The sequence below is a fragment of the Triturus cristatus genome, chromosome 4_2, assembly GCF_964204655.1.
Source record: "Triturus cristatus chromosome 4_2, aTriCri1.1, whole genome shotgun sequence".
NCBI lineage: Eukaryota > Metazoa > Chordata > Amphibia > Caudata > Salamandridae > Triturus > Triturus cristatus.
The window spans coordinates 793,964,659-793,988,833 of record NC_140586.1 but is presented as its reverse complement, the minus strand read 5'-3'; the positions used below and the strand labels follow the sequence as shown (position 1 = coordinate 793,988,833).

General features: G+C 41.6%; 1 protein-coding gene across 1 annotated transcript in view; it reads left to right on the top strand.

Annotated features, from left to right (window-relative positions):
- Positions 1-24,175, top strand: part of LOC146835057 (vitamin D3 hydroxylase-associated protein-like) — a 568,587-nt gene that overhangs the window by 486,913 nt on the left and 57,499 nt on the right. The window contains exon 13 of the mRNA XM_085602723.1: positions 3,330-3,438. Within this exon, the coding sequence (XP_085458849.1) occupies positions 3,330-3,438 (109 nt within the window). The remainder of the gene's footprint in view (positions 1-3,329; positions 3,439-24,175) is intronic.

Here is a 24,175-nt window from a genome sequence, read left to right as displayed (position 1 = left end):
TCTCCCATGACCTTCCTAGATACTTGGAAAGATGCAACTCTCCTCCCATTGCTGAAGAAATCCTCTGCTGACCCTTTAAGCCTCGCCTACTACAGGCCAATCTCCCTGCTACCAATCCCATCCAAGGTCTTATAGAAAATCATTAACAGACACCTCACTGAATACCTTAATGACCACCAACTCCTTGACACCACTCAGTCTGGTTTCAGACCCAACCACAGCTTTGATGACATCTGCATGTCTCTAGACAGAGGGGACACGGTGGCCCTTATCCTCCTGGAGCTTGCAGCAGCATTTGACACAGCCTCACACCACGTGTTCCGATGGATCTGCTCCTTCTTGACTGGAAGGACCCAGTCAATCCACCTGGCATAGTACACCTCAGATGTCCATCACCTCATCTGCGGATGACACGCAACTCATTCTCACCCTCACATACAAGACGCTCAGTACCAGTATCAAGCTCAATGCTGGCATGACTTAAATCACCCACTGGATGAAGTCCAAATGTCCAAAGGTAAACACTGACAAAACGAAAGCATGATCTTTGGCAAGAGCATATCACTGTGGGACTCCACCTGGTGGCCAACAGAGCTAGCACTGACACCCACCTCCACCACCGATGCCAAGACCCTCAGAATCATAATCTACAGCAAACCTGACATGACCATGTCAATGTCGTCACCGCCTCATGTTCCATACCCTGAAGATGCTGAAGAAGACTTTCAAATGGCCCCTAATCAGCACCCATAAAAACTGCCCTGCATGTCCTGGTTACAAGGAAGGTGGACTACAGGAACACTCTTAATGCTGGGTTCAACAAAAAACTCAACAGAAGGCTGCAGGCCATTCAGAACTCATCCGCCAGAAGCACACTCAACCTCCCACACCGCACTCCCATGACACCACACCTGAAGGAGCTCCACTGGCTACCCAATCAAAAACAAGCTCAATTCAGACTCCTCACTCACACTTTCAAGGTACTACATAACAATGGCCCAGCATACCTCAGCAATCACATCTGCTTTCACAAACCTTCAAGACACCTCCGCTTATCCAGACTCCTACTTGCACAAATTCCGCACATATAGAAAACCAGGTCTGGCAGGCAAGTCTTCTCCTATATTGCTCCTAAGGTGGTGAATGACCTGCAGATACACATAAGAGCCTTCTCACTTCTTGAATTCCGCAAGAAGCTGAAGACCTGGCTTTTCGAGTGGTTCCACAAGTCCCTAGTTGTCGTTATACTCACACCGGCTTAGCACCAGGATACCCTTCGGGCGATATGTATTCCACAAATTTGCATCACATAAGAGTCTCCTGGAATCTGGCTTCTTTACTGGAAATGGAAGCTGCAAATAGCACAACAAACTAGCTTGCCCACAGTCCATCTGGAGATTTCACTGATCCTATACAAAGAGACAGAAACGGCCAATGCGAAAAGGAAACTATCTGCCTCAGGTGGGACAACACACAAAAACACACAAATTGTCAACTCTGTGGGTTCTCCCTCTCTAGTTAGAGCATTGGGTAGAGCTCTTTCGACCTTGGCAGGTCATAGTGACAATCCTCCACTTGATAGATGGCAGGCTGACAGTCACCTATTTTCCCAACTCATGTCCACCACATAGGAAAATGTACAATTGACACCCCAACAAGGGGGACAACTCCATGCACATTGCACCCATTTTTATTTAGAGAACAGCACAAACTTGCACATTGGCAGTTTGTTCTTCCTAAACCAAAATGTTTGCTGACTAGGGGCTTTGAACATGGCATCCACTTGGTGCGGTTAGTGTGCTGTGGTGGGAGCCACTGCAGTAGTTACTGCATGTAATGTTGTGTTATGTTATCAGTGCTTTATAGAACATTTCTTTCATTCGCATGATTTTATGTTACTTCCTGATTTTTAGTGCCCTAAGTTCTTTGAGTTCTAATTGATTGATGCCACAGTCATATTCTTTCTGGGATTGTAGTGTATGTATGGCCTTGGTGTCTTACATGTAAGTTCGAGGAAGTTTGGGTGACCTTTTTTTTTTTTCCCTAATGTTCTAATTGACTGGTATTCTGCTTTCTGTGAGTATAGTGTGTGTTGGAAATATACTTTAAATTTGGGCAGAAAATTGACCATTTTGTCGAATTGAAAATCAAGGCTTTCACATTTAAATCTGTTTTCCATTGATATCTTGGGTAAAACGAATATGCAAATATAGAGGTGCTTTTGCAGACTAAGTATAAACCAGATGAAATCAAAGTATGTCTTCATTTTGGAAAAATGGCAACAAACGTATTATTTTATGAACTAGGCCAATATGTCCAACAAACAAACTTATATAGAGTAGCAGTTTCTCCTGGGGTTTTCAAGAGGTACAGGCACATCAAACACCTTTTCAATGATACCTATTTTGTTATTCATTTAAGGCGTACAAGTTAGAGTGCTGCCTGGATAGTGTCGTGGGTTTCACAGAGTCTAACATACATCTGGAATTACTATCGGCTCCTCCCTCCCAGGCATCGAGATCACATTTAGACAAGTTCCTACCTCCATCAGTCTTGTGGTTGGCTGATGTTTGAACCATCACCATTTACTTTGTACTTTACCCATTGCACAATAATAAAGATGGCTTAATCAACAAATCAGAGTATGTGATATAACACTAATTCAAATGTAAAGACATACCCAATTATATAAAAATTGTTGATTAGCCTGCAAACCATGGACAGTTTTCCAGGGCACAGGATTATACGAAACAGCAAAACAATAAATGATGATGGGTAGAATGCATCGGCAATAACCTGGGCGCCAATGAATCTGGGTGCAGCCAATGCTAATCAGCCTAGGTCCTACTCCAATAGGATCAGTCCAGCTGGAACTGACGGACTATGTCGGATTGACAATCAATGCTATGCTGGTTTCAGCCTTATTGAGACTCATCAGTGAGGTGCAGCATGGACCCAGTGCAAATTTAGACTCAATCTTAAAATCCTACCTAATCTTCAAACTTATCTATGTAACTACCACTGTAAATTGAGAGTGGTGTTTTCCTCTTATCTTTCTGTGGAAGGGTACAAATGAGCTTTTCTGGGGAAAATAGAACCTCATTCTTGCATTGAAATATCCTGACCCCTTGATCTGAAAGACACTTCAGTTGAAATATGCCTCCCCTCCATACGTAATTTTATATCCAAAGTACAAAGATGCTCAAGACAACCCTCCTCTCTCATACCCTTTTAATTGCTCCTTGAAAAAGAAACAAATAATTTCTCAAATATCATGGTAATAACAAGACTCTTTGTGCATTCACCTTGTTTTTTCTCCTTTTACTCAGGACTACTGCCAAAGATTTATTACAGAATGGAAGAAGCTGAATATAGATGTTTTGTTAGGCCCAATGTTGGGTCCAGCATTTAATATTGGATTCCCTGGAAAACTATTAGGTAATGTATTAAATGAGGAGTATCTTATCTCTGCTTTTAATTAGAGGCTAAAAACATGTTCTGCATCGCATTGGAGTCTTTACTCACTTCTGCGGAAACAGAAATGTCACCCTTTAATAGAAAATGTTTTACAGCATTTGAGACCTTAATTATTTTCAAATTGACTTTGTAGCAAAATAAATGTTCCCAAATTGAAACATCTTGGTTTAAAAGCTAGTTGTATACTCTCATGATTCCTCTGCTAGCTATTATCTCTTTTGTCTATTTTCTGCATGCATGAAATGGGGAGAAAATCACAAATATATTTATGTTAGTAATTGTGACTTACTCCTGAATTTCTATGAAATAAAGGTTTGTGAAACAGGCCTATATCCTAGTACACGGCAAGCTCTCATTAATCGATCAAGCTTTTATTTAATTGTTGTTGGGTGTTTTATAATGTGCTGCGTGTAAATTTGTGGTTACTTAAGAGCGCAGAGGATAAAAAACTGACAAGACAGAAGACAAGCATTTGCAATGCAATAGGTCTCGCATTTACGCGAGTTTAAGTTATTGGCATTGTAAATGAAAATGCATTTTATTTAGGTTTTGAAAACGAAAACAAAATAAAAGACATTGTTATTTGCAATCTCAATAGCTCAAACTCGCGTAAATGCGAGACCTATTGCATTGCAAATGCTTGTTCTAATTTGTGTTGGCAAATACTGAAATATAGAGTGTCATCTATGATTTTCATGTGCACGGCATTAACATATGCACAATGCAATTTGCATCATGAATTATCCTACATACCCATCTTTGAGTTATTTTCATGTAATCAGCAGCCTTACGATATTGGTCGATGTTAATGAGATGAGTCGCTTTGAATTCTATCGAAAGTTACACGTGAGTTACACTAAATGTGCGGCAGAAAGAAGGAAAGCATGTGGGAGGGTATAATGTGTTGTTCTTCATCCTCGTGCTAGAGTGTAGCGCGAGGATGTATCACGAGGCTATGCGTTGTTCGAAAGTTGTTCCGTGATCGGACGCTGCTCGATGCGTTCCAGGTTCCGACAACGTTAATTCAGTTGCCTGGGGTCCTGGTGCGCAGCGGGAGCGTCCGGTCATGGGTGTTGCTGTATTGAAATAAACCTCACATCTTCAATCTTCACTAGGGCTCTGAATCCTTTTTATAACATTTGGCTACGTGCGGAAGAAGAATCCACCCCAACACCCACCAACCAAGCTGCACTCACCTTGCCACCTCCTACGATTATCGTTCCTGCCTTGCTGGTGTAATCCTGCTTCACCGAGTCCAGACTCTCTACGTTGTATTGGGTTTGACTCCTCCCCTCTGCCTTCAGTGATTTATTCTGATTTGGCTGTTCCTGGACGCTCCATGACGTCAGCTGTCCTTCGCTGGTCGTGTTAGCATCGCATCGGTACACGGATTGGAGCATCGAGAGGATATCACCGTGCAAGCGTCAAGCGGCCATTTTATGAGCTTACAGTCGCCTAGCAACGCGTGTTTACACTTCCATCGAAGTAGGAAGATACGGATTTATACGCGACTTCGTTTCTTCACGTACATGAAGGTAGGATCTAGCCTGCACTCTTCTGCGGTGACAGGCACACCTTAAACATTATATTTAAAGGAATTGTTACCAGGACAACCCATTCAGGATCTGAGATTTAACGGTGACAGGCACACCTTTTGCATCAATTTTATTGTTAAGCCTGCACACCTCATATTCATACTTTAACACTCAAACAATTTACATTAATTTAACTCCTTATTCTCATTTTTACTCTGTTGACATTTTTAAAAAAAAGAGAAAAGAAAGAAAGAAGAAGTGTTATTTTCAAAATTTTAAAGGCTGTGTTAACCTTTTCTGGGTAAATTATTACGATACTTTTTCTTCCATGGCATCATCACAACAGTTTGCGCAACCTCCCCCTTTTTTACAGAATCCTGGAAAACAAAGCCTTCCGTGGCGTCAGTGGTTAAAGGCATTTGAAAACCATATTGTCGCCATAGATGCTATTAAGTTTTCTCCTGCACGAAAAGTTGTGATTTTGTATGGTTGTCTAGGTGTTACAGCACAACACGTATTTGAAAATTTACCCAAATTTCCAACTCCGGCTGGTGAGGCTGGTGATGCAGATCATTGGAATTCTTACAACGAGGCATTATCTCGTCTTGCAAATCATTATGACGAAGAACCGAACATAATGCTAGAAAGACACAATTTCTTTAGGAGAAAACAACATGAAGATGAGACAGTCGAAGAATATATCGCACAATTGAGAGTGTTAGCTTCAACTTGCGAATTTGAAGCAAATCCAGACATTTACATACGTGATCAATTTGTCTTTGCTTGCCACTCAAAGAAAATTCAAGAACGATTATTGAGTTGTAGGAAACCTACACTTCAAGAAACTATAGACATTGCCAAGAGCATTGAGAGGACTATTACTACTTCCAGAGTTCTCCAAAGTGATCAATCTTCCAGCTCTTTTAAAATGCCATTATAAGATGTTACTAATTCTATTAATGCTGTTAGTGCTAACAAACCTTTTAAGCAAGGGTTTAGAAAAACTAATACTGCTTGTTATAGATGCGGATCTAAATCACACCTGGGTAATAGTCCCATGTGTTCTGCCATTGGAAAGAGATGTGTATTGTGTAAGAAAATAGGTCATTTTCAGACCTCATGTAGATCTTTTAAAAAACCTACTGGTATCAATAGCATTGAATACTCGGGTACCGTCGATGATTGTATAGACAATTTCCAAGATATGGTGGTCTCAATTGAGTGTAACTCTATTTCTACTACACATTTTGTAAAAGGGCCTTTAGGTACAGCATTCTTTGGCGATATAGAGATTTGCATCATGGCTGATTCTGGATCCCCAATTACTATATTGTCAGATGTTATATTTGTAGAAAAATGGCAAGGATCAGTATCCTTATTTCAAACGGATGTCAACCCAAAAGCATTTGGTGAGTTTGACATTGACATGCTGGGCTACTTTAATTCTAGGCTAGAATGTTTAGGAAGGTTCATTTTCACAAAAGTATATGTTGCAGTCAAAGGACGCAACATCGTTGGATGGCAAGACCTTGCAAAAATGGGTCTTTTTTTAATACCAGGTTCAGAAAACCCAATCGCCCTTGGCGAACCCCCACAAGGTTATTCGCCTGCTGGCCTTAGAAATGTTCCACATCCAATAACTGACTGTTTAAGTCTCACCACCCACACTTCTGACATTAGAAAGATTTTGGTCAAATTTCCCAATCTATTTTCAGATAAATTGGGAACTGTTAAGGGTTTTCAACACCAGATCAGACTCAAACCACAGGCTCAACCTGTCGTTCACAAGGTGCGTCCTGTTCCTCTTAGTGCGAAGGATGAACTCAAGTCAGTTCTTAATTCCCTGTGCAATGATGGTGTTATTGCACCTTCTGACTCTTCAGAGTGGGTTTCTCCCATCGTTATCGTACGTAAAAAATCTGGAGAGGTCAGGTTATGTGTGGACTTACGCACATTGAATAAGAACATTTTGGTTGACCGCCATCCCCTCCCTAAAATTCACAAACTTCTTGCCAACCTGGGAGGAGCAAAAATTTTTTCAATTATTGACTTGCACTCAGCCTACCACCAAGTACCATTAACATAGGATTCACAAGAATTCACCACATTTATTACACCTTTTGGGGTTTTCAAATATCTCAAACTTCCCTTTGGTCTGGCCTCCGCGGCCAGTGTTTTCCAAAAGATCATGGACAACATTTTTCAGAACATGCCCGGAGTCCAGGCCTACCAAGATGACATTTTGGTTTTTTCAGATGGATGGGAGTCACATTTATCAAAGTTATCTTCAGTCTTATCCAAATTAGATGAGGCAGGTATGACCATCAGAGCTGACAAGTGCAAGTTTGGCACACAATCGTTGGACTATTTGGGTCATACCTTGTCCCCGGAAGGGATTAAACCCAAAGTATCCCTCATCAAGGCCATTAGTCATGCTACCCCTCCTAAAGATAAAGATTCACTTCGATCCTTCTTAGGCCTAGCAGAGTACTATGCCCGATTTGTCAAAGGTTATGCTCAAACAGTTGAACCATTACGTGCCCTTTTACGAAAAGGCTCCAAGTTTGTTTGGTCTGAAGAAATTGCGTCTTCATTTGATAAGGTCAAAAAAATCATCATTGAAGCGCCGGCTTTACATCCCTTTCATGACTCCTCTAGATGTTTCATAATGGTTGATGCTAGTCTCACGGGTTTGGGGGCTGTCTTGGGCCAATTGGTTTCAGGAAAAGAGCACACCATAGCTTTTTCCTCCAGAATGCTCAAACCGTCTGAAACACATTATAGCACCATTGAACGCGAGTCACTTGCATTTGTTTGGGCTATCGATAAATTCAGAAATTATATTTGGGGACGTGAGTTTGATTTATTCACGGATCATAAACCACTCACACAATTGCTTAATGGTAATGGGCTTGGAAAAGCTTCAGCCAGATTGGTCAGACTTCTGTCGAAATTGCATGAATTTCATTTTTCTATTAAACACATTTCAGGGGGAAAAAATGTCAGGGCGGATTGCCTTTCACGCATGGCGTTTCAGGACCCTTTGGAAGTTGAGGCTATTGAGGATGTTGAATGTGTTGTTGCTGCTATTGATGCAACCAAATTATGCCCCTGCATTTCTGAACAGTCCTGGTTTGAAGATCATAATCAGGATGAGAATTTGAAATTAGTAACTGAATATATTGTAAAGGCTTGGCCAGAAAATAGGAAGCTATCTAATGAGTTGAGAGCATTTGCCATGGTTGCATCAGAATTATCATTGGTTAATGGTTTAGTAATGAGACATGATTCTTTTGTACCTCCCTCCAGTCTCAGAAATGATATTATTCAATTTGCACATCATGGTCATCTTGGGATCTCAAAGACTGCACAACTTATTAAGTCTCACTATTGGTGGCCATCCCTTGAATCTCAGGTCAGGTTTCATATTGACTCGTGCCCTGAGTGTCTATTATCTGACAAAACGTGGAGAGTCATGAACACGCCCCTACATCCTGTTCCTTTTCCTGATAAACCTTGGGAGAAAGTCGGCCTAGACTTCTCTGGTCCTTATGAGGTTCTTCCCCATGACCGAAGATATCTCATCTTGCTGATTGACTATCTTTCCAAGTGGGTTTACCATATGTTCTGTGATTCAGCAAATTCCACTAATACTGTTAGGTTTCTAAAAAAAATATTTTTGGTAGAAGGCTCACCTTCCATCATAGTTACAGATAATGGCACTCATTTCATTTCTGAGAAGTTTTGTTCATTTTTAGCTGAACGAGATGTTAAACACTTTAAAGTTGCTCTATATTCACCGACCTCGAATGGTTTAGTAGAAAGAGCGAACAGGTTGGTTAAAGATGCCTTTCAAGCGGCCATTTCTTCTCATCAAGATGTAGAAGATTTTCTTGAAACTAAGTTGTGGTCTTATAACATTTCTCCACATTGTACCACAGGTGTTTCTCCGTTTTCACATTTAAGAAAAGAGACTGCTCACACCAACTTATGTCCCAATTGGTTACTTAGTAAGAACAACAAGAGGAATGTTGCAAATCAAGAATTGGCTGCCAAAGTTTTGAAAAAACAAGATCTAATGAAGTCAATGTTTGATTAAAAAAAAAAAATGTGATTCACTTGAATTAAAAATTGGTGATTGGATTCTCATCAAAAATCCTAAAAAAGTAACTAAGGGTTTGTCGAAATTTTCCCCGCCAGTACAGGTTACTGGTGTCAGCAAAGGCTCAGCCTTACTTGGTGTCAAAGGATGGTGGAACAAAAGATCATTAGTACACCTCTCTGTATCACAGGCTTGCTCCTTACTTAATTTGACCAAAAAGGAGTTTGAGAATTGTGACTGGTCTTTTTGCTTAAAAACTTCAACATCTGAATTTGCAAATTCTTCCTCATCTTGCATTCCAACTATGCATGCCACATCAGGTACTTCAGGTACAAGTTCCAACTTGTCTGGTCCATCCCCCTCTGACACTGTTGTGGTTAATGCTGACACATACTCTTTACCACCAGAATTAGGCATTCGCAGTAGGAAATTACCTACCATATTGAATGATTATGTCTTGTCGTGATTTCACATGTTATTTAATGTTTTTGCATTTCTCTTGTTTTACTTCTTCCATTTTTTCTTGTCACAATTTAATTGTCCTTATTTACATAAGTTGTTGCTTCTCTTTGTGGTGAAGAGGGAGAAGTTATAATGTGTTGTTCTTCATCCTCGCGCTAGAGTGTAGCGCGAGGATGTATCACGAGGCTATGCGTTGTTCGAAAGTTGTTCCGTCATCGGACGCTGCTCGATGCATTCCAGGTTCCGACTACGTTAATTCCGTTGCCTGGGGTCCTGGTGCGCAGCGGGAGCGTCTGGTCGTGGGTGTTGCTGTATTGAAATAAACCACACATCTTCAATCTTCAAAAGGGCTCTCAATCCTTTTTATAACAGAGGGTCCACAGGGTGGATGTTAATGCCTGGAGTGTGTCTGGTGAGAATGAATGACACAAATCCAAACTCTCAAGGGGAGCAATTGGTCTCCCAGGAGCGATGAAGGATAACATAGGAGCCTCCATGGCGAGTAGAGACAGGTCGCGTCCACATCCTGTGATTCTGGGCGAATCACTTAATCTCCCCGTAAAAATGCAACAAAAAAAAAAGGTAATTAACATGCTCCTTGGTGTTTCCATTTGCGAAGTTTGCTCTCGGTATTTCCAAAGAAGCATCAAGGAAATCGTTCAGCAAGCTCAGATTGTAATGTAATTGACATTTTCAAAGTACACTATTTCACCGCTTGATATCGGGAATATAAAAGAACAAATGGAAACTATTTGCAAGGTCTAGTTGACCGACAATTAGTTTATTACTTTATTATTTTTACTTAATTAATCAGCACACTGTTTAAAGAACTATTTGCTTAGCACTCTACAATAATGTGAAGGCGTTTCTTTAGCAGAACTCATTCTGTCTGGTGTGTATCTAAGTTTCCTAAATGCGCACTCTATCTTTTGTTGGTTATTATTAACACAGTGCATCTTATCATAGCAAGCTTCAGTCACAAACATTTTAGTCAAGCTCAGAGCTTTGGCCAGAAGTATATTTCCAGGTGGGCATGGCCTTCAGCTATGACCAAACATTAAACCGGTGTTCTATGAGTGCATTCTTTCCCAAATACTGTCTGTACTACTAAATATCGAACCCCATAATATAGTGGTACAAGAATATCGAGGACAAAGTATTGAAAGGTAGGTGCGTATAGGGAAGTATAGATTTACTATTCCTAACTCCGCCTCTACATACCTAGAACAGATGTATATATATTACTTCAAGTAGGTAGTAACCCATTCGCAAATGGGAAGGGGTCCTCAAGGGACCATAACCCCTTTGTGAATGGTTATAAAAACATTTTTAAGAGCTTAAAAAATGAAAAGAAAACTTTTCATTTTACTTTTTGTAAAGCATCTTGTTTTCCTTTAAGGAAAACTGTCTACTTTACAAAAAATAAAGAGTGCTGTATCTAACAGCAATTATGGACATGGCGGTCTGCTGACCTCAGCAGGCCACCATCCCCATGATTTTTGCGATTACTAGGGGGTCGCAAATTGCGATCTACCTCATTAATATTATAAAGGAACATGGCGGCCGGCAGATAACGGTCGCGGCCGCACTCACCTCGAGTCTTCACAGGATGAGGGGGAAAGAAGGGAGGTAGGAGAGGCATTTTTGCCTGGTGAAGTGCGCGCAGTTTTTGGCAAGTCCTCCTCTGTTCCAGTCACCCGGACTCGATGGGCCTTAGCAGTCAGTCTCTCGGCTGGAGATGGGAGGAGGCAGCGAGGCTCCGTAGGCGCCGGGTCTTTGCCTGTCTTTGGTTCCGGGTCTCGGGGGCAGTATCAGCACAAGCAGCGGTGACGCCGGAGCGACAGCAGGGTCCTTATCGAAAGCGTTTTGAACAGGCAGCTGGGATATTAAAAGCGAGAGCTGCATGCCACCCCGCAGAAGAAGACAGAGGTGTTATTCAAGCATCAGAGGGGGTCGAATCTCCGGTAAGGTGCAACGACGAAGATTTAAGCTTGGTGGGCTTGGTCCCGGGGTCCTGGGGAGGTGGCATTGACATTCTGAGTAATTGTATGGAGGTGAATGAAGGTGGTTATACAAATGGTATTGTTTCTCCTCCCAGAGTGGGTCGCTATACCCTAAGAGTAAGAGCTGCTTACTCTCTTCAGAATCTAGAGGCTACACACGTCTCTGCAATCCAAAAGAAGACATCCATTATTAACTTAACTAAAGCAAAGTTAAGGAGGTCCGGGGCTAGATTCGGGGAGAGTGAAGAAGAGGAGGAGGAATTAAAACAGAGAGTGGTTTCTAAAACTAAAATTAGAGTAAAAAAGAAACCCGTACTTACTTCAAAAATCACCCCCTCATTAAAAACCTACTATAGAGTCATAGCCACCACAGTGGAACCCAATCAAACCACGGAAGAGACCCTTGAAGATACGGAGGGGTTTTTCTCCAAAGTAAAACCCAAGTCTAAACAATCTAAGCAGAAATTAGCTGTAAGTGATGGGGGAGCCTCCTCCCCTGTGACCCCGTTTTCTCAATGTAAACGGAGGGAGGCTAAGCAATTCACTAAGCGGCCCATTGGGTCTCTAACGGACTCTCCAGAGCTTAAGGCCCCACAACAAGATGTAACCCTTTCGAATAGGTTCAACGTTTTGGGACCACAGGATGAGGAAGAACCCGCACCGTTTAAAGATCTCCCCGGAGACTCCTCAATAAAAGCGCCCCCTCGGTGTCTCATAGCGGGAAGCTCGGAAGCAGCAGAGGGCTCCGAAGTGCGATCTCTGTCAGATATATTAATCGCCATGAAGAAGGAGATGCTAAGTGGGTTTAAGGTCTCAGAACTAAATCAAGCAGAACTTGCGGGAAGGTTCTCGGTTTCTGAAGCCAATCAGGCGGCGATCAAGGCTTCCTGTGAAGTTCTGTCCCAGAGGCTTGACGAGGTGGCTGCAAGGACGGAACTTCTAGAAGCAGAAATACCCAGCATTAAAGAAAACATAAGTGAGGCCGCAAAGGAAGTAGGGAAGTTAACCTTACAACAAAAGGTTCTGAAGGACGACATCGAAAGGTTGGAAAACCACTCAAGGAAGAATAATTTAAGGCTCCTTAATATTCCCGAGAACTTGGAAGGTTCGGACTTAAAGGGGTTTGTCATTTCAATTTTAAAGGGGTCTGTTTTGAAAGATCAGTCTGACATCGATTTGATGTCAGAAATCCAAAGAATTCACCGGGACCCCTACAGGAAAAATCCGAAAAAACTGAAACCCTGGAAGATTTTGGTTAACTTCCTCTCATACTCAGTAAAAGAACTAGTTTTATCACTTGGTCTCAAGGAGGGTTTCTTAACTTTCTCCCCCAATGGTTGGGATCCATTTACCTTTCAAATTAGGTCTGACATTTCCCACATAACGGCTACAAGGCAGTGGGAAATGGGCAGTAGAATGGAGGAAATGAGGTCTCTGGGTGTTAAGGTACAATTAAAATTTCCGGCTCAGTTGCGCGCCATGCATAATAATCAGATGCACTTATTCCACACAGTTGAAGAAGTAGACCACTTCATGGCTGGACTAAGGAGGGCAGAGCAGGCAAAGTGAGGTTTTTCATCTAAACAAGCGAGGGCCTCTCCACAGGATAGTATAGCACCTCCTTTTCTTATCGTGCCTCCAATCTTTTCCCCTAGTACATTACTTTTCTTTTTCTTCTTAAACCCGAGGTGAGCGTGACCTAATGGGTTCACCCATCTTCAAGGGAGGGTTCCTCAAGGGATCAGGGGCATGCACGGGGCTGTGGGAGGGGGGGATTCAGGGGGGGGTCACCATGGGTGGGCAAGGAAAAAAAATAAAAATAATAAAACCAAAATAACCTCATCTCACTTTTGGGAATCAACTTTTAGTATGATATCAACGCGGGAGGGCGATGAGTACGGATGGCAAATGTAACAATTGATCAGGCCGGTTTGGGTCTTCTTTCCTGGTACGTAAATGGGTTACGATGTATTAGGAGGCAAAGGCTGATTATGAAATACCTGGAGCTTTCAGAAGCTCGGTTTGCCTCCTACAGGAGACCCATCTAACCACAGGGGAGTCGAATAAACTATTTTCAGGAGTACCCTGGATAAAAACCTTTGGTGTCTCGAATCAATGTATGAATAGCCATGGGGTGGCTGTCCTAGTTAAACGGGGACTAACCTGCTCAGTTAAATCCATCCAGACGGATCAATCAGGGAGATGGGTGATAGTGCAGTTGGACTTTGGGGGGACTGTCTTGACGTGCGCCTCATTCTATGGGCCGAATATCGATGACCCTTCTTATATTGTTAAGCTACAATCTAAGCTTATGCTGGTGGCTCCCCCAATAATTGTTGGAGGAGATTTCAATGCCCTATTAGATCCTATTCTGGACCGGTCGAATCAGGTGCGTTCCATCTCAACTCCCCTTGTCAGACGGGCAATGAAGAATCTGATCCACGATCTCGGCTTGGTCGATGTGTGGAGGGTCATGAAAGGCGACAGGGCTGGATATACCTTCCACAGCAAGAGATTTCATCATTTCTCTAGGATCGACTACTTATTAGCCAGTCAGCCTCTATTTGGAAAGGACTCTGATATATCTATTCTCCCCAGTCATCTCTTGGACCATTCCCCCGTTTTCTGTTCCATCAAAAAATTATTAACAAAATCGCAATCGAGATGGACTCTCAGCAGGGGAAGGTTAGATGACTCAGACCTAATTCAGGCTATCAAAACGTCGTCTTTAGAATTTTTTGACACCAATATAGGTTCAGCAGCCATTGAGGTAGTATGGGACGCCTTCAAGGCTACTCTGAGAGGCCGATTTCATAGTCTTATATGTTTTAAAAATCGTTCCGAAGGGAGTGCGTTAAAGGCGGGCGAAGGAAAGATCAGATTGCTAGAAGTTGAGCATTTGAGGCTATTAAAATCTCCAAATGGACAAGGGGTGTTGCAGGTAGAATTTGAACTTGAACAAGCAAGACAAAGATATAGGGGTATTTTAGAAGAGAAGTGTAAGAAGCAATGGGAAAGGAGTAAAATGGAGAACTATGAGTATGGAGTGAGGGCTGGGGATCTTTTGGCGTGGAAAGCAAGATCCGAACGCTCGAAGAATGACATAGCCGAGCTGGTGATAAATAACCGAGGGGATAGATCCACAGATGCCGGTGACATCTAAAAACTATTCTTACTTTATTTGAAGATCTCTACGGGGAGAATTTATCCCCCTCTAAACAACAAATCCGCGGGTGGCTAAGCTCAAAATCCCTCCCCATGCTAACACAGGCTAATAAAGATCTTCTTGATTCCCCAATTACGTTGCAGGAAATAAGAACCCAAATAAAGATCTCCAAAAATGGTAAAGCCTCCGGTATCGATGCCCTCCCAAATGAAGTGTATAAATCCCTCTCTGAGGAAGTCATTCCGGTTCTGGGTTCCTTGTTCCATTCAATTTACATCCCAACAGGCCTTGTCCCTAATTCATGGAGGGAGGCTATCATTGTCCTGATCCTTAAGCCAGGGAAGGATCCAGCTAGAGCAGATTCTTATCGCCCAATCTCCCTGCTTAATGCAGACTATAAAATCTTCATGGGCATTTTGGCAGGGAGATTGGGAAAATTAGCCCCTGGATTGGTCAATACAGATCAGAAAGGGTTCATTACTGGGAGACACATTCAGGAACAAACCCAGCTACTTATTGGGAACATTGATCTGGCGATCTCTAGACTCGAACCGCGGTGGTCGCGTTAGATGCCGCCAAGGCTTTCGACAGGGTATGTTGGGCCTATCTTTGGGAGGTGCTGGAGGAGATGGGATTTGGTCCAATTTTTATTCACACTCTGAAAAGGTGCTATCAGGACGCCTCAGCTAAAATTCTCATCAACTGTGAACTTACTCCTAGTTTTAATATCCAAAGTGGGACTAGGCAAGGCTGCCCTATCTCCCCTTTATTGTTCGATCTTTACATCGAGCCTCTCGCTCAGGCTATAAGACTAGATGAGACTATAACCCCGTTCAAGACTCAGCAATATCGTTCTAAAATTGCACTATTTGCGGACGATATAATTATCTACACAGATAACCCCGAGATAATACTGCCAAAGGTTGGGGCTCTGTTGGAAGAGTTTGGGGCAATCTCCGGATACTTAGCTAATTCCACGAAGACGGAGGTTATGTGCTGGAACATAGATCAGTGGAGTGGGGCTACCAGCAATAAATTTAAATATCTCGGTACTGTCATCGTAAAAGATCTTGAAAAAATCCCATCTATCAATATAGAAAAAACAATAAAGGAAATTGATCAGCTATTCGCAAGGTGGAGGAATCTCCCTTTGACCATCTTTGGGAAGGTGAATCTAATCAAAATGACAATCCTCCCGAAATTAACCTACCTGTTTAATGCAATACCTCTAGGTTTCCCTAAACACTCTATCTCGAAGGCGCAAAGTAAAATCGGGAGCTTTATCTGGGGTGAGAAAGGTGTTAGGCTCTCCTGGAAAAAACTGAGACGTCGGCTAGCCAAAGGGGGATTGGCTCTCCCAGATATACAGTGCTATTTGGTCGCCTTTCAGTTTAAGGCCATTAGGATGCTTCTAGGAGAACCGACTGCATGTTCTTGGGGTAGGCTGTTGGGGGAGTTGGTCAACTCAGAATGCCGTGGAAATAGAGTAGGGTTTCTCTACAAGTTTGGCTCACCAAAATTCTTTAAACGAGTAAGGTTGAAGGTGATCAAAAATGCTTTGGAGGTCTGGTATTTCATTCGCTCTAGATGTGGGATAGGCTACTACTCCGATCAGGCACCGATTTGGGACTCCCCGGGGAATCCCCCCTGCCTCCAGGACAGTTTGGCTCTTCCAATTAAAAGAGCTGGGGTCGAGATCTGGTCTGAGTTGGGGGATGAAAATGGCATACATCCTTGGGAGGTATTGAAAGCAAGAATTGGTCTGGGGTTTTCAAGATTTAAGTTCATCCAACTAAAATCCTGGTTTGAAACAGAAAAGGAGAATTTAAGGGGAATTGGAGAGGTCGAAGCTGCATTATAAAACACTCAGCATCTGAAAAAGGAGATCTCCATATGGTATAGGCTACTGATCAACGCAGATGACGTTGGTATCCCCCAACAGGTGTCAGCTTGGAACAATTCTCCCTTTGAAGCCGATATCGGGAATCTCTTGGAACCCTCCGTGACCCTGCTTTATAAATACACCAAATCTGCTAGTCTGAAGAAAAATCATTTTTTTGTCACCAATCGAATCTACTATACTCCGGAGAAGATCTCGAAATTCACCCCTAATCCCGAACCGAGGTGCCCCAGGTGTTCGCTCCCTAAAGCCAATGACATACATATTTTTTTTGATTGTCCCAAACTAGGATCATACTGGGAAGGGGTGTGCAGATATTTATGTATGTCCTTTGGAATTGATATTGTGTTGAACGGCTCTCTGATTTTCTTCGCTAATGATCAGGTGTCTACTGCCAGTATGGCTCAACACGATAGAGGGCTGTTACTATGTCTGATTTTGTTGGCCCGAAGGGAGATCTGTCTAAGATGGAAGGACCCCCTCCTTCCGAAAATCGAGGACTGGTTAAAATCCGCACTTGCTATGGCCCGGTTAGAATCTTTGAGTACCAGCTCTAGCCTCCCTACATTGTGGGCACCCTTTATACGTTTGGGTCAGGAATTGAGACTCTGCTGATCCCCTGTTGTCGATGTTAAGGGTCGATAAATACCATGGTCCTATGATTAACACCTAAATCCCGGACGATATAAGGGGATTGGTTGGATAACCTAAACAAGTGCAGGCGGTCGGAGGGCGCCCCATCATTAAACTGACCGGTTATGCCGTGTAAATAGTTTATAGGTGAGATGAGGACAAAAAAAAAAAAAAATTAAAAAAAATATATATATTAATGAGGTAGAGCTAATTCAGACCCCCTAGGAATCGCTATCTGAAACTCTTTGCATTTCATGCATTGTAAATTGCGATTACCTAACTGCGATTCTCTGGAATTCGCAATTAGGTATGCACAATTTACAATTTTGATGCATGTAGCCCTAAATCAGGTATACTAGGCCTTGAATTCTACATACAGATCAAAATATGATATAGTTCTTCTTCAGAAAACCCATCTTGAACATAATAAACTTCACCTCCTAAAGCAAACTTTGTTAGACACGCCAGTTATGGCTTGCCCAGTCAGCTGCACATTCGAAAATGCTGAGGATGACGTAACACGGTTCTTGAAAATGCAAATGGCGCTGGGAAACACTGTGCCTCTGTTGGATATCAGCTCAGAAGGAAAGCCACATAAACGAGCCACAGCCGTAGGATTTACTGTAGTGATGCAGAAGTACTCGGAAAACCTTTGTTGTTAACAAATCACAAAATTTGTCTCTATGAATCTAAAAGTGCCAATGTCCAGGTAAACCCATGATCATTAGGTAACCAATAAATCAAGTAAATAGTATGACAAGGTCGTGAAGGTGTGTGCACTGGTATCAACAGACCTGCAACTGTGGTTTTTCTGGCTTTTTGCTCTTCAATCAGTTGCACAGATTTCAACCTATGCTTTCACGCGGCTTGTCCTCAAAGGCCATCAATAGATGTTTTCCAGGATCCAAAATGGGTGCCAGGCAGTTGTAACTATAGAGAGAAGAGGAACACTTTAACCTCTCTGATGGCAGCACAAGGTTCTTGTGCTTTAACATCAAACATCGAATACCTCATTCTTTCATCTTTGATTTTACCTTTTCATTGATTTTGGGGTCACAAGGACCTGAGCAGCAAAATTGCGTGTTTATTTGAGGAGTTACTCAACAAAAGATCAGAAGGACCAGTTAAGGGGTAGTCAGTTAGTTAAATATCTTTATTACGGTTTAAACAAACCATAAAAGCACATAAATGAAAAATAAACACATTATGAATTAATCACAGAGTCTACATAGAATTAAAACCATAACTTTAAAGATATAGTAAAATTCATAAAATATTTAAGAATTCATCGCCAGTGACCACTTCTTGAAAGCACCACTTAAACGAGCAACGGAAAGGGCTCCATTTGGTCTGCAGCACTGCTAGCACTGTGAAATACATAGGAAAATGGTGAGTGTATACAGTGCACTGCTGCCCTCATGTGTCTGTTCAGGAAAACTACAGCAACAGAGAGTTAAAATAAAATAGTGCAGAAGGAAACAAGATAAAGGCTCGTGCCCGAGCCAATACTCCATCACTCCACAAATGCAACAGATCGCCTACAGCGCAAGCGCTGTTTAGGCTGAACCTAAAAAAGTGTAGTGGGGGCGTAAACGTCCAATCAGGTATGAAAGGTGCCTATGGCCAATATTATGTGGTACAGCTTCTGGAGTCTTGCCAGGAATTCATAATGATATTCTCAAGTAAGCTGTCCACTCACAGTATTAGAAAATACTTGAGTTTTGATGGACCCTCTTTCATTTTTCATTCTTCCAGTATTTTGTAACCTTTTGTGAAATGTCTAACATAGGAAGAAAATGTTAAGTCATTGGATAGACATTTTGTCCTACTTTGCTTTTAGTGGCTCAGTGAAGCGAATTTGATGTTCTACTTCTCACAAGTAAATGTAGAAGCTTCTTTAGATGAGGGCAAATAGTTAAGATAGTCACCCTGCTTTAAACTGGTTATTTGCAGTATTAGGCTGAGTCCCCTGCAGTCTCAAATCCTTCTAGTTTCCTACATCTAAAATATTTTTGAAAATATCTACAGACCTGGACATATATTATTACTGGATTGGAAACAGAAGAGTACCCCTTTGTAATCTTCCAAGATGATAATAAAAAACTTTAGCTTTTCTTAATGTTTAAGCTTTCTCAAGAATAAAAATGATTTTCCTGTAACAATGTGTTGTATTGCCATTGTCATTCAATTTTTGCTCAGCAGGATAGTTACAGTAACAATGTTATTCCAGTTAAATTCATGGAAATCCTGTAAACTGTGCACACCTGAATAAGACTGTTGGAAATAAAAGTACGATTTTATGTGGAAGCATTCTTAGTCATTTTGGTATAGTATGTTATTTCCATGTATTTCGAAGTAACGTGTGTTTTACCATAGTACATCCAGATTTGGCAAAGAGTTCTAGCGCTGGACCAGCATCTCCAGAAGTCCTGAAATTTACATACAGCATCTGAGACTGTGATCTGCCTTATTGTCTTCATCTCCTTCTATATACCGGACATTCCTTGAAAATTGTCCAACAACTTTATTCGTTCTTCTTAATCTGGTTCAGTCACTGTGGTGCAGATTTGCGCACTATATTATTTTCCAACTTTTTTCTCATGAATGATAAACTTTGCTTTTCAAGGGCTAAAGAATTGTGGGTAGATACCCCTGGGGCATACTTTCAGAACTATAATTTATTAATTTTATAATAATTCATAACATTGCACCATCAATAGGTGACTATGCTCCATTGCCCCAAACATGTGCATAAACTTCCCACTTTCCTCTTCTGAAGGGCATCTTTTGGTGTTATGGCTCGAACTGATATTGAAGCGTCAAGTAGGAAGGCGTTAGAAATACTAGCGACTTTACGTCTAGGACAGGGTCCTCCAATGTCAGAGTGTCTGAGCCATGGCAGATCTTTAAGATAACTACATTTATCTAAATGTGGATATGTTCAAAATATGGCATGGGTCCGGCCTTCCAGGACCAACATTGGAGAACCCTGGTCGAGAACAAAAAAAAAAAGTCACCATCAAGGTAACTTTGACACACGGTTACATCTTCGATCTCGCCTATTCTTGTCCCACCTGTAGATTCAACGGCGAGAGAAAACAAAAAGGGAGGCGAAACAGCAGCACAAAAAACACAGTGACCCTATGGTAAAGGTTAAAAAAGGCCCCTTTCAACAAATTGTGCTTCATCCTTCTAACAAGTATCAAGAGCATTTTTCTTTCAGAAATTATGTGGATAAACTCAAAATTACCAGTGACTTCTAGTACATTTGATTTCTAGGTTGTCATCATGTGTTCCATAGTAATTACAACTTTTATTGAAAGTTGAAATATTGACATATCATCTTAAACCAAGTAAACAAGGTCATATTATTGGAGTAGCAAACGTGTTTATGTAAATATTTATGTTGAAGCTACACACCTTCAGTTTTGTGTAAGGTCATGACAATAAGTTGCATCTAACTCAAGAGGAACATTTAGTAATGACTTGAGGCTCCAATGCCTTCTGAAAGACTTTTTAGCCCGTTGCTTTTGACTCGAGAGACATCGAGTAAAGAAGGACTGTAGCCTTTTTAAATACTTCTAGGCTCTTGTTTCTGACTCAATCGTGATGTACTGAGGTACAGCAGCAATAACTATTTGCTCTGCTAATGCTTGTTTCTTTTGTCCTCTGCATGCTTCTATTTTTGGCACAATTGGATAGGGCCCTAATTCCAACTAACAGCTGATCTTCTGCTCCTTAGGGACACCTGAGAATGCTCACGGATTGGGAAGACCACTGATTTTGCCGGATTCTTATCTTATCTTATCTTACCGCTCCTAAGAATCCTCAGCCGTCTGGACGTTTTTACCTGCTGTGAAGTGTAAAGGGGAGGAAACCAATTCATTCAAATGAAACCAATAAACCAATCAATTCCGATTCTGAAGAATCACTAACTCCGAATTAAGTTTTAGGGTTTTTATTACAAAGCCAAAAATAACTGAACATACAAGCACCTCATGACGAGGTTAAGGAAATACGTGGGCACTAATACAAAGTTCATCCTACGCAACAATCTAATTCGGAGAAGCATAAAAAGAATAAGAAACTCAAAAAATATTAAACAAGCGATAACTGCTCCAATATATAAATTAGTCTTCATTAATACCTACGGAAAATTCGTTAGTCTGTCCCTACACTATCACTAAGGTGACATCCCTACTTAGCATCTCCCAAGCCAGATCAATGAAAAGGTGTTAGCGCATGAAGATTTCCTAAGAAGTGCACTCACGTTGAAAGGGTCAGTAGCTAAAGCTACAAATTAGTTCTAAGTCTCCTTCCTCAGTATCGATCCCTTCCTTCTACCCTCTAACGGCTCACTGCTCCATGTGCCCTCTCCCACCTCGGGGCATTGTCCCTAATACAAAATGCACGATATGGAGGACAAGTCTCTGTAACACCTCCTCTGGCTAAGCACCTCTCGTAGGTTACTTTCCATCAAACTTGTACTTCATCCCGCAACGGTTGATACGTCTTTGGGTCCCAGGCTTCTTCCAATTATCAGCATTCCAGGATACACTGTTTCAGCTCTCCTCCATACCTAACTCCTAAAACAAAAGGCATCTGTCTAATTAACCAAGACCGTGTCCTTGCACCTGCAATAGAAGCATGAGAACAGAAAATCCTTCCATGCACATGAAATTCGCTATCTACCTCCAAATGAGAGCCTTTCCAGAGAAAGTACACTTCAGGCCTACACAATTCAGCTAACATAAGAAAAGCGAATAGGTCTTTCATAGCAAAACAGGAACATTCATTTAGGCCTTTACGCATTAAACATTGCACATTAATAAACGTTGCATCGATAAGCACTATATTTCATTACATTCATTATATAAGTAATCATTCCTACATGTGCAGACTTTAATATTGTGCACGCTTATATCTAATGCATTACATTACACAAGAGCTAATTCACTATTCACTAAACAATTGCAATAAGCAGTTACATTTTAAATGTCGTTTTCCTTTCTCAACTAACACGAACCAGTATTCTACCAATAGTTATACACATCTTGTTATTACCTTGACATTTCTAATGAGTGGTTTTTAATTCAACAAAAGAACATATGCGGGTGCTGACTATTCATGATTATGATGCACCCCTACAATTTTCAGAACGTCATGACGCTCTATCACCTCCAATTGTTTTCTCAACTTGTAGTCTTGAGTGGGTAGTCTGCCTAAAATATTTTGGGCAGGTCCTGGCTCGGCGTGCATTTATAATGTTTGAGTGCTGCAGCCGCACTCAGGTGTGATACCTCATGCTCTTCCCTTGCAAATAAACTCAGTGACCTCTAGCAAACAGGGATCCTCTTCATTTTATTTTAATGAATTTAAATGTATAAAAACATTTTCTGTATACTTTTTTGCAATACGATTTGTGAACATCAGAGCAAGTCTGGATCAATACTGATCACAATCACTTTTGGAGCAACTATAGTTAGGGTTATTCTACATTTCTTATGATCATCGTTTAAAGCATTGAGTGCAAGATGGAGCATGGCTGCTGCTCACAGAGACACAAGAAGGACAGTCTCATCCATATTTCTTCTTCCTCTCGTTTCCCATTTCTCCAGATCTTGTCTGAAGGACATAGCTAAGTTTACCAAACAGTGCAATCTTCTGGAGATCATATCTGTCGGGTGTCACAAGGACATTATCCCCTATAATAAATTACAGGACAAGGGCAAGGCTTAGCCTTCCTAATAGCCTGTTTATTGAGGGAATCTCATTAGTTGTAATTTCGATCTTTCACTAACAGCATGTTGTTGCTTTACTGCCAAAGACTATGAAGGTATGTAGGATAACTCCAGAACATGAAAGCTCTCCATCCAGTCAGACCTGCATAATTCCTGTTTATGTGCTTAAACAATTTGGAGCAGAATGCAGCTCGTTTTCGTAAGGTTGGCACTGAATCTGATGCCTCGCAGATCTTCCCTTCTTTTGATCTTGCCTCTGAGCAAGTGCTGAGTCACAACAAAGAGTTCAGAGACTTGGAGAATTGGGGGCTGCCTCTCCAGCTTTTAATAGCTATTCAAGCCTTACACGAAAATACTTGGACAAAGGTGAAATTGGGAAATGGCGGTTGTACAACAGGATACATCTCCACGCACGAAGGTCTAAAACAAGGCTGTGTTTTAGCACCCACCCTTTTCAACCTCTTCCTGGCTGACCTCCCTAGGGCAATCGAGTCAGCTGACTGTCATCCCCCACACCTGGCTAACAACCCAATCCACTTTCTTCAATATGCTGACGACATAGTGTTGTTGAGTAAAACCCCAATCGGTCTACAAAGAGCCATTAACAAACTCACTTCATACCTGGAAAAGGAAAGTCTGGAATTAAATAAAGAAAAGACAAAAGTTGTCAGGCTGGTTGACCCGAAGAAACTAAAATATAAATGGACGGCACAAGGGTTACCAGTAAAAGAACAAGAGAACTATAAATATTTGGGCCTAATAATAACAAAAGGAGACAGTCACAACGATCACAAAACAGCATTAAAAACAAAGGCACAAGCCCTTATCTTCGCCCATCGCTCCATAAAAGCTAAAATTGATTGCCCCAACTACAGCCACCAACTAAAAGTAATGGCAGCCCAGATAATTCCGACTTTATCCTACGGTTTGGTAACATGGTGTGGGAAGGAGGCCGATCTACTAAACATCTTACAGACCAAAATTTATAAAGCAGTCTTCAACCTGCCAAAATCTGCTTCGGCTGCACAAGTTAGGCTTGAATTCGGACTGCAAAACCAGAAACATCGGAGTATGAGCAGTTTTGTGAAACTCTGTAATAAACTTCGATCTGCCCACACAGACACACTGGATTGGCTGAGTTGGGAGGAAATAAAAC